At 41.2% G+C, this 23,364-nt stretch overlaps 1 protein-coding gene and 1 pseudogene across 11 annotated transcripts in view; one reads left to right on the forward strand and one right to left on the reverse strand.

Moving 5' to 3' along the window:
* Nucleotides 1-300: 300 nt before the first annotated feature.
* LOC308235906 (zinc finger protein 181-like) overlaps nt 301-23,364 on the forward strand; it is a 74,198-nt gene continuing 51,134 nt past the window's right edge. For 4 of the 10 annotated variants that reach the window (XR_013959225.1, XR_013959226.1, XM_080645121.1 and 1 more), the window contains exons 1-5: nt 301-556; nt 1,387-1,536; nt 10,651-10,771; nt 11,057-11,152; nt 12,331-12,404. Coding sequence is in view for 7 of the 10 variants with exons in the window: in XM_080645121.1 (XP_080501247.1) it covers nt 1,528-1,536; nt 10,651-10,771; nt 11,057-11,152; nt 12,331-12,404 (300 nt within the window). In the remaining 3 variants the exon portion in view is untranslated. Of the gene's footprint in view, nt 557-1,386; nt 1,537-10,650; nt 10,772-11,053; nt 11,153-12,330; nt 12,405-12,631; nt 14,924-23,364 lie in introns of those variants that run through there. The other 6 variants (XM_080645115.1, XM_080645118.1, XM_080645117.1 and 3 more) reach the window with 6 other exon arrangements.
* Nucleotides 4,344-4,905, reverse strand: LOC308235907 (succinate dehydrogenase [ubiquinone] cytochrome b small subunit, mitochondrial-like; annotated as a pseudogene). The gene is made up of 2 exons: nt 4,838-4,905; nt 4,344-4,753 (listed from the first exon to the last, which is right to left on the reverse strand). The product of its transcript is annotated as a succinate dehydrogenase [ubiquinone] cytochrome b small subunit, mitochondrial-like (transcript).

Genomic DNA, 23,364 nt, shown 5'->3' on the forward strand with positions numbered 1-23,364 from the left:
AAAAAGTGAACTATTCCAGATATCTAAGCACGTCAGAAAGATCATGTCCGAAGGAGGCCAGCTCTTGTCCAGGACCTGCAGGGACTGCCCACGTCCGGGCAGAACCCACGTGCGAATGACCGAAGACCTTCCACCCGCATCCTTTTCTGGGAAGCGCAGTTTTGTGATTCGCAGGCTAAGATTCTTACAACGCAGCGGGTAGCAGGGAGCGAGCTCCCCAGAGGCTCCCGTCGTCTTCTCCTCTCTCTGCGAGCGGGTCCCGCCGCCCTACGCCGTCCGGGCCGTGTTCTCGCGGGACGCGGAGACCGCGCGCGGCTGCGGAGACTTCTGGGAAGTGTGGTTTTGCTGGAGGCGACCGGGCGCAGCACCGGTAACTAGTGTCTGCGGCGCGGAGAAGTCCGAGAAATGTCGCTTTGCTGTAGGCTCCGCTCGTGGTCCACTCCGCGCTAGTGTCGGGCCGGGCGAAATTCTCCGTCCTGGACGCTGGGAAGACGCGGCGGTGCAGTTCCCGTGAGGGCGGCTACCATTGTCCCCGCACAGCGACCCGGCGCGTCCGGTGCGCGGATTTGGGCAAGCGTGGGTCCCGGGAGGGCTGGCTCGGGCCTCAGGCTAACGGCACAGGCACCGGCACCGGCACCGGGCGCTGGCACGGCCCGAGCCCTTGCTGCTCCCAGCGTCTGCCCCGCGGTGTGAGCCCACGAGGGCCTTAGCTTTCTGGGCCTCTGGGCCTTCTCTGTAAAAGGGATGCCAGGAGGGCGCTCACCTCATAGAGCTCGTGAAAAGAAAATGGGCGAGCGAGTGTACAGAGTACTGACTGAAAGAAAACTCCATCTGCAGTTTTTATGTCATCCAGTCATGAAGCTGACGCTTTCCAGTTGTGTAACCTTGAACAATTGTTTCAATATAGCCGTTTCAATTGTCGTTTAAAAAAAAGAAATCTGGGCCTAACTGGTTTGGCTCAGTGGATAGAGCGTCGGCCCGCGGGGTCCCAGGTTCGATTCCGGTCAAGGGCATGTACCTTGGTTGTGGGCACATCCCCAGTAGGGGGTGTGCAGGAGGCAGCTGATTGATGTTTCTCTCTCATCGATGTTTCTAACTATCCCTCTCCCTCTCTGTAAAAAACCAATAAAATATATTTAAAAAAAAGAAATCTGGAATAATGTGAATGCCCACCATGCAGAGTGGTGAAGATTATTAAATAAGCTCATATTTAATATGATTACTACTGTTGTTTTACGAGTTTCTCTCTTAGGTAATATGAAAGTTGATTTACTTGCAGGTGGAACCTAGTAAATGGTTTAGTTACTTCGTGCCAAGGAATACTCTGTTAGTTCAGAGGAAGATCAGAGCCCTAGAAAATGATTCCCATTGTGTTTCTCCACGCAGGTGTGTCACAGAGCTGCAAGATAAGTCCTATTTTTCATGACTGCTTTTTCCTGTCCTTAATTTGCCATCTCAGGACAGTGCTCTTCAATTACACAAGAGCCTGGAAAGACAACTGTGTTGACTACTGGAAATTGCAAAGTCATGTTCCAGGTAAGTCCTCAGATCTTCCTGAAACACCTTTTTATCAAGACTCTTGAGTGTTTGCTTTCCTTCTCCTATCATTTCCCTCCTAACAAAGTCCATTTAGGGACTGGATCTGTGATTCCTTTCATTGTAGCCAAGGATGGAGCCTGAAGAAGAACTCCAAAGTGTTATCTTCTCTAAGTTTCTCCTCTTTTCTACCAGTTTTCTGCCAGAAGTCTCGGTAGAGGCTTGAGCAAACTTTTTGTTGTTGTTGTTAATCCTTAGCTGAGAATATTTTCCCATTGATTTTTAGAGAGAGTGGAAGGATGGGGGAGAAACACAGAGAGAGAAATATCGATGTGATTGTTGCCTCACACAGGTGCCCCAACCAGGGCTGGGGATGGAGCCTGCAACTGAGGTACATGCCCTTGACTGGAATCAAACCTGGGATCCTTCAGTCCTCCGGCCAACACTCTATCCACTGAACCAAACTGGTTAGGGCTAAACTTTTAAAAATTACAATTCAGAATTCAAATTTGGAAATTTAGGCTATTTGCTTTATGGTTGTTAAAGCTGTATCATTGGTCTCAGTTAGTGATATATACTGTAAGTCCTTTCAGTTATTTAAGTCAAGAGATGTTTGGAGTCATCTTGATTCCTCCCTTTCTCTTATAACTCACATTCAGGCACTTTAGTTAGTTCTAAAATATAAACAGGATATATACAGAATCTGACCATTAGTTACCCCATCATTGCCACCCTGGTCCAAGCCAACCTAGATTATTGCAGTAGCTTCCTAGTATGATTCCCTGCTTCTGACCTTGACTCTCTTCAGTCTCTTCTTAATACAGCTGTCACAATGATCCTCTTATTATATAAAATTCTGTTGTTCCTCAGTTTTAAAACTCTTCACTAGGTCTAACTCAGAATAGCAGACTGACTTAAAAAGCTTTGTACAATTAGGCTGGCTATTACCTCTCCGATCTTATTTTTCTTCTCAGTCTCCTTGTTCCCTGTGGGCTCCAGCTACACTGGTTACTTCCTCCAGAACTTAGAAGTTCCTGTCCTATCTGGTTGGAACATTCTTTCCTCAGATATGCACAGTCTTGCATTCTTACCTTCTTTGTATCTTTGTTCAATTGTTATTTTCTCAGTATAACTTGCCTAAACACCTATTTAAAGTTATCAGTCACTTTTCAACTCCTCCATCATGGTTTTCCATAAGGCTTATCACTCACTAGCATATGCTTAGTATATGCATATGCTCATGGTTTATCTCCTCCCACTGGGAGGGTTTTTCCCCCCTCTTTTTTTTTTAAAAAAAAAAAATATATTTTATTGATATTTTACAGAGAGGAAGGGAGAGGGATAGAGAGCTAGAAACATCGATGAGAGAGAAACATCGATCAGCTGCCTCCTGCACACCCCCTACTGGGGATGTGCCCGCAACCAAGGTACAAGCCCCTGACCGGAATTGAACCCGGGACCCTTCAGTCCGCAGGCCGACGCTCTATCCACTGAGCCAAACCGGTTTCGGCTCCCCCCTCTTTTTTTTGTTGACTTATGTTCAGTACCCAGAGTGGTACCTGGCACAAAACAAATGCTTACTAAATAGTTGTTGAGTGAATGAGTGCTGAAACAGTGGTGGGCAGAATCACGGGGTGGAAGGTGAAGCCTGCACAGGAGACAGTATGAATGGCAGATGTGCATGTTGGGTAGAGTCTGGTTTCTTGTGAGTATTAGAGAATTAAATTTGAAAATAACTATTTTTTTAAAAGTATAAGCTAAAGTGAACTGATTGCCAAAATCTTTCATTGATTAATTTCCTAAACACTTATGAAATACCTGTCAGGAAGAATCTCACATAGGTTTGGGTATACACTGACATGCAGGATTGCAGGACCTAGTATAGTACTAAGAGAATCTTCTACAGCGATGGAAATATTCTACATGTGTGTTGTCCAGTACCGTAGCCACTGGCCCCATATGAATATTGAGTATTTGAACTAAGACTAGAATGAGGAACTGAATTTTTAATTTTTTAAAATTTTATTTTAAAAATTTTTATTTTTTAAAAATCTTTATTTTCATAGAATACATTTCACATTAGAGATTCTCACAGTCGGAAAATAACAGTTTATTATTTAAAGTTTTATATTTGTGGATATTATTTCGGGACATGTAAAATGAACACATTTGAGTCTCAGTTTAGAACGTGTGATATTTTGATACATCTGCGTGGGTACCTCTTCCCTGCATGGAACTTGTCTATATTCAGAAGTTCTCCAGGCTCTTTTTCTCAGGATTTAGAAATTAGTGAAATATTAGCATTTCCTAACTTTAAAGTTTCCCAAAGACATATAACATCAGTGAGTGGTATCAACTGAACAAAGGGGGGAAGTTTTCAAACATTAAGTGCTGCCTAAGTTTCTGCAGTCTTTACTTATAAATTAATAGTTTTCCCTTTCTCCATAATTCCTAGGGCAAATATAGAAGTTTGATTAGGCATTGACAGTAATAAAGCTAATTCCCTTTAAGAGTTTGGTAAATTAAAATGGGAAAGCTCATATATATAACGTTCAGTTACATTGTGAGTCTCCTAAGAAGCTGGAAGACAACCTTATTCATTTGCCAGAATGTGGAACTCAGTCTCACAATTTCTTGGATAGAATTACTCTCAAACCTTTTCCTCACAGATTAAATTCTAAAACTAGCCAGGTGATTAGGAGAAGTTTATCTCACCAGTGGACTTAGGGTTATTTCCTCCTTATTGTGGGACGACTGGCATAACAGAGCAGAGGCAAATCAATTTTCAAGGTATTAAGTCAAGAAGATCAGAGCTTCCACAGCATGGCAACAGCTTTGCAGATGCTCACATTGTGATACTTGAAATAACAAAGCCCAGCAAAGGTGAAAGCCGAGAGTGCCAAGAGGCCTGCCTTGACAGCTTTCTGCAGTGCATCCTTTTGAACATAGTAACAACTTGTCCAAGGCCCCAGTGACCATGGAGAGTGAGGACTGCAGCCAGGGAGTAGTCTCATCACCGTGGAAGGATTCAAATATGCAGTTGGAAGTAGGCCCAGGAGCAAAACATTGACAACCCTCTCACAAGTCTGGTGGAGAGATGCAGCCTTGGAACCAGAATGGTGACTGGGTAGACAGGTGAATGTATTGTATTCTACACCATCCCGGAATAGGTTGGTCCTGGAGAAATGCTGAGATTTGAGCAGGTCTGACCACTGGGGTTCAGAGGAAGAGAGCCAGGGTTCAGGTTTGATCCCCAGTGGGGCCACGGGCAGGAGGTAACCGATTGATGTTTCTCTCTCACATTTCTCTTCCTCTCTCTTGGCCTCCTTGGGCACTGCAGAGAACACTCAACCTCCACACACTCGCCATCTTGCTCCTGAAGCTAATTTTGAAAAATTTAAATAGCCAAGTGTGGCTAGTGGCTACTGTATTGAACAGTGCAGGACTAGTGGAAAAGTACGAAAGCATAAGAAATTAAGATAGGTGATAGGACAGATATCCTGAATTCTTTTGAAGACAAAGATAAATTAATAGCAAAGGCTGCCCATGCAATTGAAGGGGAAGAAAGTGTTGAAGCACCCCTGGGGGAAGCAAGACTAGAACTATTTTGGTGGCCTATAGTATCTGGGAGGCAGAGCTGGAAGTGAAGTTACACTGAGAGGATACCCTGAACACAGGTAGAGGCCTGAGAGCATCTTTCAAGGAACTGCAAAAATTTTCCAAAGCAGCAGTTCTCAAATGAGAGATTTTGTCCCCCTTGACGCCACCCATAGGGGACATTTGATAATATTTAGATATTTTTGGTTGTCACAACTCTGGGGAAGGAGGGAAGGTGCTACTAAGCATCTAATGGGTAGAGGCTAGGGATGCTACTAAATATCCAATAATGCACAGGACAGCTCTCCACAACATAAGAATTATCTAGCCTAAAATGTCAATAGTGCCAAGGTCGAGAAACCCTGATCTAAAGGGCAAAGAGTATTAGTTAATAAGATTATGTGAGTTTTCTTTAGACTTTTAATACAATGATATTCATCAATGTGTTCAAAACTTAAAATACAAAATATCTTTGCATTGGTAAAATAAAACAGTGTTTTATGACTTTACATGTGTTGGTAAGAGTAAATACAAATGAAAAAAAAAAGAATTTTCCCTGGTGCCAAAGGGAAAAAGACAGAAGCCCTTCCTTTTCTTTTTTAAAAACATTATTTCTTGATTTCAGAGAGGAAGAGAGAGGGAGATAGAAACATCAATGATGAGAGAGAATCATTGATTAGCTGCCTCCTGAACCCCCTTCCCCTCCCCTACTGGGCATCGAGCCCACAACCCTGGCATGTGTCCTGATTGGGAATCGAACTGGGACCTCCTGATTCATGGGTTGATGTTCAGCCACCAGGCCACACCAGCTGGGCACCCCTTCCTTTTCTTAGAATATTTCCTTGAGAAAAACCTGTCATTGAAAATACTTTCCTTGTCCCCATGAGATGCTTATAAATCTTTTTAAAAGCTAAATACACTCTGCCAATATTATAAGGAAGTAAAGTCTTTCTTAGGGCTTTGGACCCATCTCTTTGAAATCCAAACATGGAGGAAGATGCACCCTTAACTACCTGTCTGTGGGAGTTTAGCCTAGGCTTTTGGCTTCAAGTTCTGTCTGCTTGTCATAAAAATAAAGAAGTTTTATTTTTCTTAGGAGTAAAGGCAATTAACTTACCAGGTGAATGTAGGATGAACTATATGTAGCAAATGGAGGACAAGTTACTTATTTTGAAAGCATGTATGTATTGGTTGTATCTACCTGGCTTTTTAAACGGGTCAGATTTGCTCTGTTTGAACTGGTTTGGCTCAGTGGATAGAGCATCGGACTGTGGACTGAAAGGTCCCAGGTTTGATTCTGCTCAAGGGCATGTACCTTGGTTGCGGGCACATCCCCAGTAGGAGATGTGCAGGAGGCAGCTGATAGATGGTTCTCTCTCATCAATGTTTCTAACTCTCTATCCTCCTCCCTTCCTCTCTGTAAAAAATCAATAAAATATATATAAAATAAAAAAATAAAAGGGTCAGATTTCTTTCTGTCCTTAAAGACTCATTAGTGATGTCCTATGAAGTGCATTGCAGTCTGGTTAATTTTTAAATAATAATTTTTTTAAAATTATATTTTATTGATTTTTTACAGAGAGGAAAAGAGAGGAATAGAGAGTTAGAAACATTGATGAGAGAGAAACATCGATCAACTGCCTCCTGCACACTCCCTACTGGGTATGTGCCCGCAACCAAGGTACATGCCCTTGACCGGAATCGAACCTGGGACCCTTGAGTCCACAGGCCGACGCTCTATTCACTGAGCTAAACCAGTTAGGGCTATTAAATAATAAACCTGTCTCTATCTTTTCTACATTGTAGAGAAGATTTTCTGCTTGGCAGGTAATGGTTTTTAATTATTTTCCCAACATCTGAGAAAGGTAAATTCTATCCTAATAAAGTAATAGAATATATATATATATATATATATATATATATATATATATATATATATATATTTTTAAATATATTTTATTGATTTTTTACAGAGAGGAAGGGAGAGGGATAGAGAGTTAGAAACATTGATGAGAGAGAAACATTGATCAGCTGCCTCCTGCACACCTCCTGCTGGGGATGTGCCCACAACCAAGGTACATGCCCTTGACCAGAATTGAACCTGGGACCTTTCAGTCTGCAGGCCGACACTCTATCCACTGAGCTAAACCGGTTAGGGCTAGAATATTTTTTTTTACTTCTTATTTATTTTGATTTTTAGATTCAATTGTTGATAGACATGTATTTATTGCCATTTTATTGTTCATATTTTTTATTTTTTTCTTCTTCCTTTTCTTAAAGAATGCTCTTCAACATTTCATGTAATACTGGTTTGGTGGTGATTAACTCCTTTTGCATTTTCTTGTCTAGGAATCTCTTTATCTGACCTTCAATGCTAAATGATAGCTTTGCTGAGTAGAGTAATCTTGGTTGTAGGTTCTTGCTATTCATCACTTTGAATATTTCTTGCCACTCTCTTGTGGCCTGCATAGTTTCTGTTGAGAAATCAACTGACAGTTGTATGGGTACTCCCTTGTAGGTAACTGTTTTTCTCTTGCTGCTTTTAAAATTCTCTTTGTCTTTAACCCTTGGCATTTTGATTATGATGTGTCTTGTGGTGTGGGCCTCTTTGGGTTCCTCTTGTTTGGGACTCTGCACTTCCTAGACTTGTAAGTCTATTTCTTTCACCAGGTAGGGGAAGTTTTCTGTCATTATTTCTTCAAATAGGTTTTCAATATCTTGTTCTCTTCTCCTTCTGGCACCCCCATAATGCGAATGTTGGTACACTTGAAGTTGTCCCAGAGGCTCCTTACACTATCTTCATACTTTTGGATTCTTTTTTTCTTTTTGCTCTTCTGATTGTGTGTTTTTTGCTTCCTCATATTTCAAATCATTTATTTGATTTTCAGAATCCTTTACTCTACTATTGAATCCCTGTAAATTATTCTTTATTTCATTTAGTGTATGCTTAATTTCTGACTGGTCCTTTTCCATGTCTTTGGCATTCTCACCAAGATCCTTAAAAGTCTTACTAAGTCCCTTAAAGATTTCATGAAAATCCTTGAGTAACCTTATAACCATGGTTTTGAACTCTGCTTTTTTCTATTTCTTTCATTTGTGACATGTTTCTTTATCTCCACAATTAGGCTGCTTCCCTGTGTTTGTTTCTGTGTATTAGGTAGAGCTGCAATGTTTCCTGGAGTTGGTAGAATGGCCTTGTGTAGTAGGTATCCCATAGAGTCCAGTGGCTCAGCCTCCCCAGTCTTCTGAGCTGGGCACTCTAGGTGCACCCTTTTGTGGGCTGTGTGCACAGTTTTGTTGTAGTTGAGACTTGATTGCTGTTGGTGTCAGTGGGAGGAATTCACCTTCAGACCAATTGGCTGTGAGGACCAGCTGTGACTACAGTGGGAGAGCTGCTGTGCAGGAAACACCCCTGTGGAGCAGAACTTGCTTCAATAGGGTGGTGGTGCTCACTGAGTCTGCTCCTTCAGTGTGTTGCTTGTGGAAGTGTAGAGTTGTAATATGGTATGGTCTGAAGCTGTCCACCAGGTACACTGGTTCTTGGGTCTCTAGGGAGATGTAAAGTCAGCCACTGTCTGGGGCCACCCGGCAGGAGCTACAGAAAGATCTGCAGATTTCTCCTATTTGTATTGGGTTTAGAAGTACCCAGGCGAGGCCCAGCTGTGAAGCAAGGTATGCTGGTGCTGGGTCTTGGGCCTTTTATGGAGAGGTTTGGGGCATGCTGACACTAGCTGCTGCTTGTTTGAGAGATTTTAGCAAAGTGTGAAGCCTGAGCCAGGACAGGCCATTCATATGGAAAAACTGCTGTAAACAGCTTGGGTGGGGCTGCAAATTGGATGGGGCAGGATTTCAGGGAATCATCAGGGCAGGGCAAACAGTGTGCTTCAGGTTGATGGGGACTCAGATATGGGTTTCCATTCAGCCCTGGGACAGGGGAGGTCTTGGCATAGGAACAATGATCTCTGCAAGCACCTCTGTCTGATAGAAAGCTGCCCCCGAGTTCCTGCCCCAATGCCAGACAATCCAGTTCCTCCCCATATGTGTCTGGGTCCCCTAACGCCTCCTGGCACTGGAGCTCAGAGGAAACAAGTCCGAGTAAGTTCATGACCGGCCCTTTAAGAGGGACAGCTGGGTCTTCATGTCCCTCAGCACCAATCCCCACTGGTATTTACAGCTCAAAGTTATGGGGACTTCTCTTTCCAGCTCTGGGGCCCTGGGCAGGTGGTCTGGTGTGGGGCTGGGACCTCTTGTTCCTCATAGCAGCCTCTGCAGGGACAATCTCTCTCTGGGTTAAAAAAATGGCCTCTGTGGGTGCCTGACCAGCACGGTCTGAGCCTCCACCCCTCCTACCAGTCTCAATGTGCTTTCTTATTTACTTCTCTAGTTGTAGGACTTCCATTCAGCCAGCTTTCAGGTGGTTCTGAATGATGGTTGTTCTGTATTTTAGTTGTAATTTTGATGTGGTTGTGGAAGGCGGTGAGTACTGGCGTTTACTTATGCCATTATCTTGGTTCTCAGTAATAGAATATTGAATCAACCACTCATGGAGTGAAAAATTTACCATGGCCAAACAATGTCTATTTTACCAATTAAAGATATTAATACCATTTTAAATACATACGTTTTTGCATATGTTATAATTTGACTAACCAGTCAGCATAATAATAAGAAACATTTAAGTTTTTTCTAATGTTTTGCTATTTTAATACCACCATGAATGATCACTGTTTCTGAGAAGAAATCTATTTCCTTACAATATTTTCCGTGAAATGTTATTCTTTATCCTTACTTTAAGGTTCTATTCAAGGACTACCTATGGCATGAAACCATCCTTCAGTCTTCTTGCACAATGAGTCTTAAATTATTTTAATTACAGATTGATGATCAATACAATGTTTAAGTATACCATAAGTGTTTTTTGTTTGTTTATAAATTAGTTATGTATATGTCTACTCTTAGCATTTTTATTTACCTAGCATGTAAGTTATAAAAAACACAACTTGAGCCCAACCAGCATGGCTCAGTGGTTGAAGGGTCGACCTATGAACCAGGAGGTCACAGTTTGATTTCCAGTTAGGACACAGGCTCAATCCCTAGTAGGAGCGTGCAGGAGGAAATCCATCAATGATTCTCTATTATCATTGATGTTTCTATCTCTTTCTCCCTCTCCCTTCTTTCTGAAATCAATAAAAGTATATTTTTAAAAAATGACAACAAAAAACACAATTTGACTATGTGCTGTTAAATGTTGAATGCTGATTTTAAAAAATTATGATTCTATTCACTTTGAAAAAAATTAACTCTCCTGAAGCAAAGTTCTTATATTTGTCTCACCCTTACTGTACAACAATGCCAAGAATGTAATTACCCAATTATTAGTTTACTTATATCAGATTTCTAATTACTGTCACAATCTCTGCATCTTGTCCCCTTCTCCAAACAGGGTAACTTTACCCTTTGTCCAGTGACAGAAGAGGTCTGGATTATAATTGAGCCTAAATGTGTTTGCTGTTTCAGGTAACATTTAGTGATGTGGCTATAGACTTCTCTCATGAAGAGTGGGGATGGCTAGATTCTGTTCAGAGGGATTTATACAAGGATGTGATGGTCCAGAATTATGAGAACCTGATCTCTCTAGGTAAGCATATTATAATTTGCTTGCTTCCACCTCCACATCAACAGGGGAGATTTTCTTTCTTTCTTTTTTTTGGCCACTCTGAATTGATGGAAATCTTCCTGAGTAAATGACTGAATTTTTCTTTTATGTTCCCAAGGAAATGTGTAGCTCTGTTGTATTCTGCCTGAAGCTTATCTTCCCTTTCAGGGAACATTCTTTAAACTGTCCTTGGGTCCCTTTTGTGATGATGGCATCTCCCCATGAGGACCACAGCTTAAACAAATTCTATATTTTTCCTGTAAGCAGGTCTTTCGATACCTAAGCCATATGTGATCACTTTATTGGAGGAAGGGAAAGAACCTTGGATGGTGGAGAAAAAACCGAGAAAATGTGTGTTTCCAGGTAAATCATGGTGAATCAGGCAAAATAGGTCTTTGTTAAAGATGTTTGTAGAAAGTGGGGGGGCATTTTAGGAAATCTTAGGGAGGCTGTCTTCAGAGATTCCAAAATATAACAAAATTGAGGGATCCTGAAGCTTACATTTCAGAATGACCATTCTCCATCCAAAATTATCTTTCTGTATTATTCATGTCATCTAATCAAAAGTGGAGGTTTTTGCCTGACTGGCATGGCTCAGTGTTTGAGCATCAACCTATGAACCAGGAGGTCACAGTTCGATTCCTGGTCAGGGCACATTCCCGGGTGGCGGACTCGATCCCTAGTGTGGGGTGTGCAGGAGGCGGCTGATCAATGATTCTCTCACATCATTGATGTTTCTATCTCTCCCTCTCCCTTCATCTGAAATCAATAAAAATATATTAAAATAATAATAATAAATAAATAAAATTTTAAAAGTGGAGGCAAATTATTCTTTTTAAGTCCATTTAAGGGAAAAGATACTGATGGTTTTAGGTTAAGAAAAGCTGTCAATTAGATAGAAAATCACTTTTCCACTAAGGCTGAACTTCAGAGATCAAATATGAACATAAGTGTTAGAGGAAATAATGTATAAGAAAGTTTCTAAGAACAATATTTTCTAATGTCCAAGAAAATTAATGATTTTACATAGATACTACATAACTCACAAAAGCCTAAATTTTTGTGAGCCATAAAGTATATTTAGATTATTTTGTTGTCATTGTAACTGTTTAATGCAACACTATAAATTCTGCATACTAATCTGACAGCAAATTGAGATTGACTAAAGGTTGTAGAACCAAGGCTCTGAGATTGAATGTGTTCTTGCACATAAACATAGGCACAAAATATTGGCTTGGATTCCAGAATGCCTTCTGCATATTCTGCCTGACAGTTTCATTTTTTCCAAGATACTGATTGCCCTTAATTAACCCCATTCCCTTATTGTACTCTGTTCCTGCCTCTGTGAGCTGTCTGTATTTTCTGTGCTCTGCTTTAACTTTTTTCAGAAATAATTGAATGTATGAGAGTTGTCAGAGCTATGTGTTTTCCAGCAGGGGGTGGGTGGGACTTTATTTTTTATCCAATTCTATTTCTATCATAGAATTTTCTTTCCAAGAAGTACATAAAAAGAAGTGCTTTGCTTTCTTGATATATTGCAGATTGGAAATTAAGATGGGAAAACAAAGAATTATCAGCAAAGGAGGATATTTATGAGGATGACCCACCCCAAACGGTAATAATAGAAAAAATGATAAAACGAAGTTGTGAATTTTCAAATTTTAACAAGTACTGGGAATATATAAAGAAATTGGAGGGAAAGCATGCAAATTAGGTAGAACGTTTTAGACCAGTGACCTTCACCTTTAGAGAGAAAGTCCCAATGGGGAATGTGTTTATAAATACAATACATTTAGAAGCATTTTCTATTTAAATTTAAAGTCTATTCTTTCTGAACTACAGAGAATTTCTGCTGAAGGGAAATCACATAGACATGATATATTTAAGAAGAGCTTACCGAAAAAGTCATTTATAAAAAATGAGAATATCAATGGTGGAAAGAAACTTTTGAATTCTAATGAAAGTGTGGCAGCCTTCAGCCAGAGCAAATCTATTACCCTTCACCAGACTTACAATAGAGAGAAAATCTATACATGCAGTGAATGTGGGAAAGCCTTTGGCAAACAATCAATTCTTAATCGTCACTGGAGAATTCATTCAGGAGAGAAACCTTATGAATGTCATGAATGTGGGAAGACTTTTAGCCATGGCTCATCCCTTACTCGCCATCAGATAAGCCATAGTGGTGAGAAACCTTACAAATGTATTGACTGTGGGAAGGCCTTTAGCCATGTCTCATCACTTACTAATCATCAAAGCACTCACACTGGAGAGAAACCATATGAATGTATGAACTGTGGAAAGTCTTTTAGTCGTGTTTCACATCTCATTGAGCATCTGAGAATTCATACTCAAGAAAAACTCTATGAGTGTCAAATATGTGAGAAGGCCTTCATTCATAGGTCATCTCTCATTCACCATCAGAAAATTCATACTGGAGAGAAACCGTATGAATGTAGTGAATGTGGAAAAGCCTTTTGCTGTAGCTCACACCTTACTCGACATCAAAGAATTCACACTATAGAGAAACAATTTGAATGCAACAAATGTCTGAAAGTCTTTAGTAGCCTCTCATTTCTTATTCAGCATAAGAGTATTCATACTGAAGAAAAACCCTTTGAATGTCAGAAATGCAGGAAATCCTTCAACCAGCCTGAATCACTGAATATGCATTTGAGAAATCACATTAGATTGAAACCTTATGAATGCAATATATGTGGGAAAGCCTTCAGTCATAGGTCATCCCTGCTTCAACATCACAGAATTCATACTGGAGAGAAACCCTATGAATGTATTAAATGTGGAAAGACCTTCAGTTGTAGTTCAAACCTTACTGTACATCAGAGAATTCATACTGGAGAAAAGCCATATAAATGTAATGAATGTGGGAAAGCTTTTAGCAAAGGCTCAAATCTTACTGCCCATCAGAGTATACATAATGGAGAGAAACTCAGTAGTGCCGTAAGTGTGGAAAAACCTTTAGGCTATATGAGTCACTATACGTGTGAAAAATCATGTATGAGAGAAACTGTATGAATGCAGTGTTTTTCATAATACATTTCAGCCATTGATCCTCCCTGATTCAGCATCAGAAAATCTATATTGGAGAAAAGTCTTATGAGAGTAATGACTATAGAAAAGTCTTTAGCAATGGTACAAGCCATATTGTCCAGAGTTCACACTGAAGAGAGACCATATGAAGGCAATAAATGTGAGAATGCCTTTAGCCAGTATTAATCGTTTAATAAGTAAATCCACACTGTATTTACTGTTCTGTATATGTAATAACAAATATGGAGAAGACTTGGCAATATGAATCTCTTATGAAATATGTACAGACATGTACAAGAGAGACAAACTATGAATATAAAGTTGTGGCAAGTCCTTTAGTTAAAGTGCATCCCTCATTCTACATCAAAGAACTCACACTGCAGAGAAAGCTTATGTAAGAAATGTAGCAAAGTGTTCACTAAGAGCTCTTATTTTTTTAGACATGGAATGTCTGGAACAACCTGTGTACTAATGCTAGAACAACTTGAAGGATGTAGGAATTATGTGTAAATCTTTACAATGATGCTATTTGTAAACAGTTTTACAGGAGAGCAAACAAGCATATTACACATAAATATGCATTTCTTATAGCAGTAGCTTGCAATTTTACTTAAGTTATACATAGAAATTATCTAGTTAATGGGCATGGGAAGATACTTAGTCACTCAGTGGACTGAGTAAATGTTATAAAGATGAAAATTAAATCTGCAAAAGAAATAAAAAGTGGTGTGAATGAAATTCTTGATCTCTAATAAAACCAGTTGTATATAATAAACTCACAGTGACACTGATATGTCTTGTAAAACTTTCTACTACTTTCCTCTTGATGAATTAAGATCAGACTGACAACAGCCTTTAGTGGGAGACTAGCAAACCTAAAGAAAAACTGGCCCGGCCAGTGTTGCTCAGTGATTGAGTGTCAACCTTTGAGCCAGGAGGTCATGGTCCGATTCCCAGTCAGGGCATATGCCTGGGTTTCAGGCTCAATCCCCAATAGGGGGCATGCAGGAGGCAGCCGATTAGGGATTTTCATCATTGATGTTTCTATCTCTTCCTCTCCCTTTCTGAAATGAATAAAATATATATGTTAAAAAAGAAAAACTGCCTAATCTCTGCTAAGAATTTCATTGTTGTAAGGACATTTCATAGTCCATTTCCACAGGATTAATTCACACTTTTAAAATTTTAACAAGTACTTGTGAGAACATAATCAAGAAACAACATACTATGAGGGATCAGAGCAGGCTTCACTGTGGATATGGTTTTAAAAATTTGTATTTTTTAGATTAATTTCAGAGAGAGGAAGGGAGAGGGGGAGAGAGAAATAACAATAATCAGAGCGAATCATTGATCTGCTACCTCCTGCACTCCCCCTAATGGGCTTCGAGCCCACAACCCGGGCATGTTCCCTGACCAGGAATTGAACCATGACCTCCTGGTTCATGGATCGATGCTCAATCACTGAGCCACACTGGCTGGGATGGATATGCTTTTTAATTAGAATCCTAAATGATGAGGACTAAGTATGAAACTGCAAGCACACACAGTCTGGGGGTCATTGTAGGCAAAGCAGACCAGCAAGTTCTGTTATATTTGCTGCAGGTAGACACCTGTGATCCAGTGTCTAGTTTCAGGTATTATGGTTTTGGGGTATTACTGTTGGCAGCATCACTAGTAATAGCAGCAGTCATTTATCCCTCCCTGAATCATAGTTTTAGAGGTTTATCTTGAAATTAATAGTCCAGAGCTGTCTCCATTACTTCTCCAGCCCACCTACCAATTTTGAAAGCATCAATTTTCTATAATATACTAGGGGCCCAGTGCACGAATTCGTGCACCTTGAACTGTGGGCCGCAAGGCTATGGTGGGCACAGGGGCGGGTCTCAGCCCATCCTCAGCACCCCCACTCAGCCCCTCCTGCCTTGACCCCCAGCCTCCTGTCTGCCTGCAGCCCCGTTCCAGCTGCTGCCGCTCCCAGCCACTGCTCGCACCCGCTGATGGTGCCAAGCAATTGGGGCCGATGACAGGTGCTGGCAGTGGATGCGAACAGGGCCGTTGTCAGCAGCAGGTGTGAGCATGGGGTGAGACTGCAGCGTGCAGGAGCAAAGGATTTTTAGTAACCACCAGAGGCTTGCCCTGATGACAGCGACTGACATCACGCCTTCGTCTGGCTCCCCCATTCACCTGCTCCACCATCCCGCCCCAGCTGACGCCCACTATGTTCCGTGCACGCCCCCTGATGGTCGGCACATGTCATAGTGAACAGTTGTTCGGTTCAGTTGTTCTGCCGTTCGGTCTATTTGCACAATAGGGTTTTATATATATAGATGTCTTGAAATAAGAGTTTTTGTTTTCTACAATGAATCCTGGTAGATAATTATGGTTTTTAAGGAGCTTGGCTTCAAATATTATCTTACATAAGAATTATATAAGAGATGTAATAGTCTTACTTATCCTCATGGTTTCCTGTCTCCCATGGTTTCCTATCTTGTGACTAGAAAGGTAACATAGATCAGTGGTTAGGATTGTGTGGACACTGTTGGAAGTAAAGGGCAATTTATGTAGTTATAGTTCAGATTATGTTCTCTATGGCATCTGCTAATTATAAGTAATAAATTATTTTAAACCAGAATAGTATATCTTGATGTAATAATTCTGATGTGGAGTGTGTGATAGGGTTTCAGACTTAGGATAAAATACTACTGTAGTACATGTGCTACTTTAACTGAAAACCAAGAGGTGAAGGCACATTCCTTAGCAATTCTCAAGAGATAGTAGTTTTGGAATGAGATGGAGAATTTTTAATATTAAGCAGAGATTTATCTTTCCTTTGATTTTTGTGAGATTTTGAAATTCTAGGGAATGTTGAAGGATCTTTGAGGGATAATTAAGGAAGCATGGCATGGTATCAAAGATAAAGAAATGTTGTAATTATGGGTAGACTAGCCACTGCATAATATATAGTTGTGGGATAATGCCAGTAACTTTCTGTTTCTCCCATTCTCTATCCTCTCTCTGTTCTCTCAAGCACTGGTACTGCACAAATGAAGTAGTCCTTTAATTCCCCAGGGTTATTTGCCTTCACTACACATAATTTTATGTCATCTTGTTATTTTATGAGAGAATTCATCCAAATACCCATACATTGTCATTTCAAAAGAAGCATACAATAGACTGGTGTATTTCAGAAAGAAATGGGGTGGGAAGAGATTAACCAATGAACTTATATGCATATATGCATAGCCCAAGGACAGACAATAGTGCGGGAAAAGCCTGGGGAGGAACCAAGAGCTGGGAGCAGGGTGGAGGGGGTCAATGGGGGGGAAAATGGGGACATCTATAATACTTTCAACAGTAAAGATTAAGAAGTAAAATAAAAAAACAAGCATAGAGAAACCAAGATGACGGCATAGGTAAGCACCTAAACTGCGTCACACAACAATTTCAAAACTACAACTAAAAGACAGAACGGACACCATCCAGAACCACAGGAAAGCTGGCTGAGTGGAAATTCTACAACTAGAAGGAAAGAGAAAGGCTCACAGAGAATTGGAGGTATGGCAAAGGGTCTTTGTGCACGCAGCGAGGAAGGGCGGCTGAGAGCCTGGCTGACTTTCTCTGGCAAGAGGGGGAAGGAAGCCCCCGACCCACCGCACTGAACCCCAGTTCCGGGCGAAACCCCGTGGACCCAGGCTCATACAGGGGGAGTCTGGACTGTCAGCTAGAGAGAAAGGCACCCGGAGACTCGGAGACCCGGGGGAGACCAGGGGGAGCCCTGGTGGGCAGGGGTCTGGAGGCGTGCACGCCAGTGTGCACAAAGGCTGCGGAGGTTGCCACAGGCTTTCCCTAGCAGAAGGGAGTCAGAAGCTCCTGACTGCACTGAACCCCAGTTCTGACTGCACTGAACCCCAGTTCCAGGTGAGCCCCTGGGGACCCACGCTCTTACAGGGGGGGATCTCAACTCTTGGGGGGAAATCTGGATTCTCGGACGGAGGCTTGGGAGCCGGGGAAGGCAGAAGTCTGGAGGCGCGCGCACCAGTGCGCACAAAGATTGCGGAGTTTGCCACAGGCTTTCCCAGTGGAAGGGAGTCAGAAGCTCCTGACTGCACTGAGCCCCAGTTCTGACTGCACTGAACCCTAGTTCCAGGTAAGGTCCTGGGGACACACGCTCTTGCAGGGGGGAATCTGGACTCTCAGGCAGAGATTCGGGACCTGGGGAAGGCAGAGGTCCGGAGGCACGCGCGCGCAAGGGCAAGGCTGATGGGAAGCTAAGACTGTCTGCTCCACCCTGAGACTCCACCCCATCCAAGCTGAGCACAGAGGCTTTTGCAATTTGGCAAGGCTAATCCTATAAGGCTGTCTCCAGCACTGAACTTCTCCCAGCGTAGACACAGCTGATCCTCACAGCCAACTGGCCTGGAGGTCAATTCCTCCCAGTGATACCAACAACAATCAAGACTTAACTACAACAAGGCTGTACACACAGTGCACAAAGGGGTGCACCAAGAGTGTCCACCTCAGGTTAACTGGGGAGGCCGACCCACTGGGCCATATAGGAAACCTGGCACACAAACCTACCCTACCAACTCAGGGAAGCAGTGAAAATGCGTCAACAAAAAAACATCACAAACAAAAGAAATGGAGGAAAACAAAACGACTGGATATAGAATTCAAAACCACGGTTATAAGGCTTTTCAAGAATATCCTAGAAAAGGCCGATAAATATAACGAGACCCTCGAAGATAGGAAAAAGGACCAACTAGAAATTAAACATATACTGACTGAAATAAAAAATATTATACAGAGACCCAACAACAGACTAGAGGAACACAAGAATCAAGTCAAAGAATTGAAATACAAAGAAGCAAAAACCACTCAACCGAAAAAGAAAAAAAAATCCAAAAAGTTGAAGATAGTGTAAGAAGCCTCTGGGACAACTTTAAGTGTACCAACATCAGAATTATGGGGGTTCCAGAAGAAGAGAGAGAGCAAGATACTGAAAACCTATTTGAAGAAATAATGACAGAAAACTTCCCCCACTGGTGAAAGAAATAGACTTACAAGTCCAGGAAGCGCACAGAACCCCAAACAAAAGGAATCCTAAGAGGACCACACCAAGACACATCATAATTAAAATGCCAAGAGCAAAAGACAAAGAGAATCTTAAAAGCAGCAAGAGAAAAACAGTTAGTTACCTACAAGGGAGCACCCATACGATTGTCAGCTGATTTCTCAACAGAAACTATGCAGGCCAGACAGTAGTGGCAAGAAATTTTCAAAGTGATGAATAGCAAGAACCTACAACCAAGATTCCTCTACCCAGCAAAGCTATCATTCAGAATTGAAGGGCAGATAAAGAGCTTCACAGATAAGAAAAAGCTAAAGGAGTTCATCACCACCAAACCAGCATTATATGAAATGCTGAAAGGTATTCTTAAAGAAGAGGAAGAAGAAAAAGGTAAAGATAAAAATTATGAACAACAAATACATATCTATCAACAAGTGAACCTAAAAACCAAGTGAATTAAAAATCTGATGAACAGAATAATCTGGTGAATATAATAGAATCAGGGGCATAGAAAGGGAGTGGATTGATAATTCTCAGGGGGAAAGGGGTATGGGGGGATTCAGGAAGAAACTGGACAAAAATCATACACCTATGGATGAGGACAGTGGGGGAAGGTAAAGGCAGAAGGTGGGGTGGGAACTGGGTGGAGGGGAGCTATGGGGGGAAAAAGGAGAAACAATTGTAATAATCTGAATAAAGATTTATTAAAAAATAAAAAAGAAAAAAATTAAAAAAGAAAAAAAAGCAAGCATACACATGATAATGATTTATAATTTTTTATTTAAAATGCTTTTACAGTGATACTGAACTAGGAGAAGAAAGCCAGAGTTTTAAATAAAAATAGAGAAGGTTTTAAGAAAGCAATGAGTACATTACCTTGTTATGTTAAAAGATAAGGCTGAGATCATAATGATGTTATGGTCACTGATACAGAATCATGTTCAGTTATGTCTTTTAGCCATTTCTTGAGCATCAACTATGGGGCAGATAAATAAGGTACACTCCATACCCTTCAAGGGCTCAAAAGTGTGTGTACATGTACATGTCTATGTGTGTGTGAAGAACATAGGCTCTGGAGCCATGTTATCTGGATATATTTCCAAGTTGCATTATGATGGCTTTGTATGATGTTGGAAATAATTACTTCACTGCACCATGCCTCAGTTTCCCATCTGTAAAATGGCGATAACACCTATTTCACAGGATTATTATGAAGATTAAATGAGTTAGTTGGTGTAAAATGCTTATAATGCCTGGCACCTTAAAAGCATTCAATGAGTATTAGCTATTTTCATCATCATCATTATCATCTTCACATGGCTGCTTCTTTATTCTGGCCTGAAATGTCACATCTAGTGGGTCTTCCTAATCACCTATCACTTTTGTCTACTTACTGATTCACTTTTTGTGGGGTTCTTACAAGACAATTTCATTTCCTTCCAATAAATTTTCCTTGATCTCTGAGCCATTTTGAGGCAGAATATATTTATTACTCAAAATGCTCTGAGGAGACAAAGAGTGCCAGATAGGAGAAAGTGAGACAAGAACACAGCAGGGATGCAGGAAGGAAGGAGGGTGCCCTACAGAGCTGTTTGAGAGAAAGGACAGAATGAGGGAAGCTTCAGGTACCCATGGAGAGGAGAGGAGAGGAGAGGAGAGGGAGAGGAGAGGGAGAGGAGAGGGAGAGGAGAGGGAGAGGAGAGGGAGAGGAGAGGGAGAGGAGAGGGAGAGGAGAGGAGAGGCTTTATCCTGTGAGATGAGAAGCCTGAAGGACTTCAGGATCACTTCTCAGTACAGGGTCCTCTGGGTAAGTGCAACTGCCCTCATTGCTCCTAAATAGAGGTTACATGCATGTCATTGAAGTTAGTATAGCTTCATTAGTTATGGAAAGTTAGTATAGCTTCATTAGCTATGGGCTACTCAGATGTGATTATAGTATATTGTGCAGTCATTGGTAAAGATCATAAAAGAACCAAGGCACATATCATTGAGCATTTCATGGGAGATACTCTGTGCTGGGCACTAAGGGGGAGTCAGATGCTACCTTTCAACAGGATGTAATGTGTTAGAGAAAACACCATCTATAAAGAAGCTACTGATGAAAGATATGACAAGGCTGTGTGTCTTGGGAGGCACAAAAAGTAAGAGGGTAAGTGGAAGCTGCATAAGCTGGGTCCCCCAGCAGAGAGCACCAGAACTGAGAAGGGTACCCACATAACATCTGGCTGTGAAAAGCAGCAGGGTTTCTGTCTTCCAGGAAGAGATGACTGGAAATTCAGGCACCCTCTTAAAGGGCCAATGCACAAAATTCCCTGTGGAGCCACTCACCTTGTGCCCCAGCAGAGGGAGGGCAAAGTGGACTGGAGCTGTGTGAGGGGACTCTGGGGTTAGAGCTCAGAAAGCAGACATCCCAGTTTCCTGTGCTGAGTCATTCCCTCATGCTGAAGAGGTAATCTTTCTCAAGCAGACATTAGCTATTCAGGCGGTGTTGCCTGGAGGGGGAGACAATTGACCCACCCCACTGGGAAACACATTGCCTGATGTGTGGAGTATCTAAGGCCCATTAGCAGAATGAGAATAACAATTAGTCTCCAGGCAGAAGCAATTGTTCCACCCTATTTTAAGAAATGCTCACCATACCCATGGATGATTGAAGGCTATTCAAGACAGAATCCTATCAGTCTGGAGACAGAGGTGGTCTCCGGAGGCTTTGCCTGATCTAATCAGTCAGAAACAGCTTTTGACACTAAAGATTGAGAGGCATAGCAGTTCTACCTAATACATAATCAGAAACCCAAACAGGCAGCCAAAATGAGGAGACACACAACCCCCAAATGTAAGGACGAGAATTCTCCAGAGGAAGAGAGAAATGAAATGGAGATAAATTTATCTGATATAGTGTTCAGAATAATAATGGTAAAGATGCTCAACAGCATGAGAAAAGATATAGTAACTATAAAAACAGAAATAAAGAATGACATAGCACAAATAAAGAACACATTGAAAGGAATATACAGCAGATTAGGGGAAACTGAGAATCGAATCAGTGAATTAGAAGACAGGGTTGGAAAAATTACTCAATCAGAAAACCAAAAGGGAAAACAATGAAAAAAACAGGAGGACAGCTTAAGGGAACTGTGAGACAATGTGAAACAATAATATTTGAATAGCAGGTGTGCCAGAAGAGGCAGTAAGGGAGATAGGGAGAGCGAATGTGATTGAAGAAAATTTCTCTAACCTGGTAAAGAAAAAAGTCACACAAGTTCATGAGGCACAGAGAGTCCCAAGCAAAAGGAACCCAAACAGGCCAATTCCCAGACACATCATAATTAAAATGCCAAATATTAAAGACAAAGAATCTTAAAGGCAGCAAGAGAAAAGCAAATTGTTACCTACAAAAGAGCTTCCTTAAGGCTGACACCTGACTTCTCATCAAAAACTACACAGCAAAAGAAACCATAAATAAAACGAAAAGAGAGTTCACTGTATGGGAGAACATATTTGGCAATGATACATTTGATAAAGGGTTAATATCCAAAATATAAGGGGAGGGTTGAGAGGGGGAAGAGACCAACCGAAGGACTTTATGCATGCATATAAGCATAACCAGTGGATGTAAGACACTGGGGGAGGGGAGAGGGCATGTGCTGGGGGGTAGGGGAGGCGGGGGGGGGGTCAGTGGGGAAAAAAAGGAGACATATGTACTATTATTTGTAATACTTTAAACAATAAAAAATAAAATAAAAAATAAAATGCAAATATATTTTCCAAAAAAAACCCAACAACTAACAAAACAACAGCAACAAAAAACCCCAAATATATAAGGAACCCATACAACTTAATAAAAGGAAGACAATCCAATTTAAAAATGGGCAAAGGACCTAACTAGACAGTTCTCTGAAGAGGGCATACAGATAGCCGAGAGACATGAAAAAAATGGTCAAAGTCACTGATCATCCAAGAGATGTGAATCAAAACAAAAATGAAGTATCACCTCACACCTTTCAGAATAGCTACCATCAACAAATCAATGAATGACAAGTGCTGGAGAGGATGTGGAGAAAATGGAACCCTAGTACATTGTTGGTGGGAATGCAGACTGGTGCAACCATTATGGAAAACAGTATGGAGTTTCTCAAAAAATTAAATATGGAACTGCCACTTGACCCAGTGATCCCACTTCTAGGAATATATCCTAAGAAACCAATCAGAAACAACAATCAGAATTTATGCACCCCTATGTTCATAGCAGCACAACCTACAATAGCTAAGATCTGGAAACAGCCCAAGTGCTCATCAGTAGATGAGTGGATAAAAAAGCTATGGAAAATTTATACCATGGAATACTATGCAGCAGTAAAAAGGAAGAATCTCTTACCCATTGAGACAGCATGGAGAGACCTGGAGAGTATCATGCTAGGTGAAATAAGTCAGTCAGAGAAAAACCAGTATCACT

Source organism: Plecotus auritus, assembly GCF_963455305.1.
Source record: "Plecotus auritus genome assembly, chromosome: 10".
Taxonomy (NCBI): domain Eukaryota; kingdom Metazoa; phylum Chordata; class Mammalia; order Chiroptera; family Vespertilionidae; genus Plecotus; species Plecotus auritus.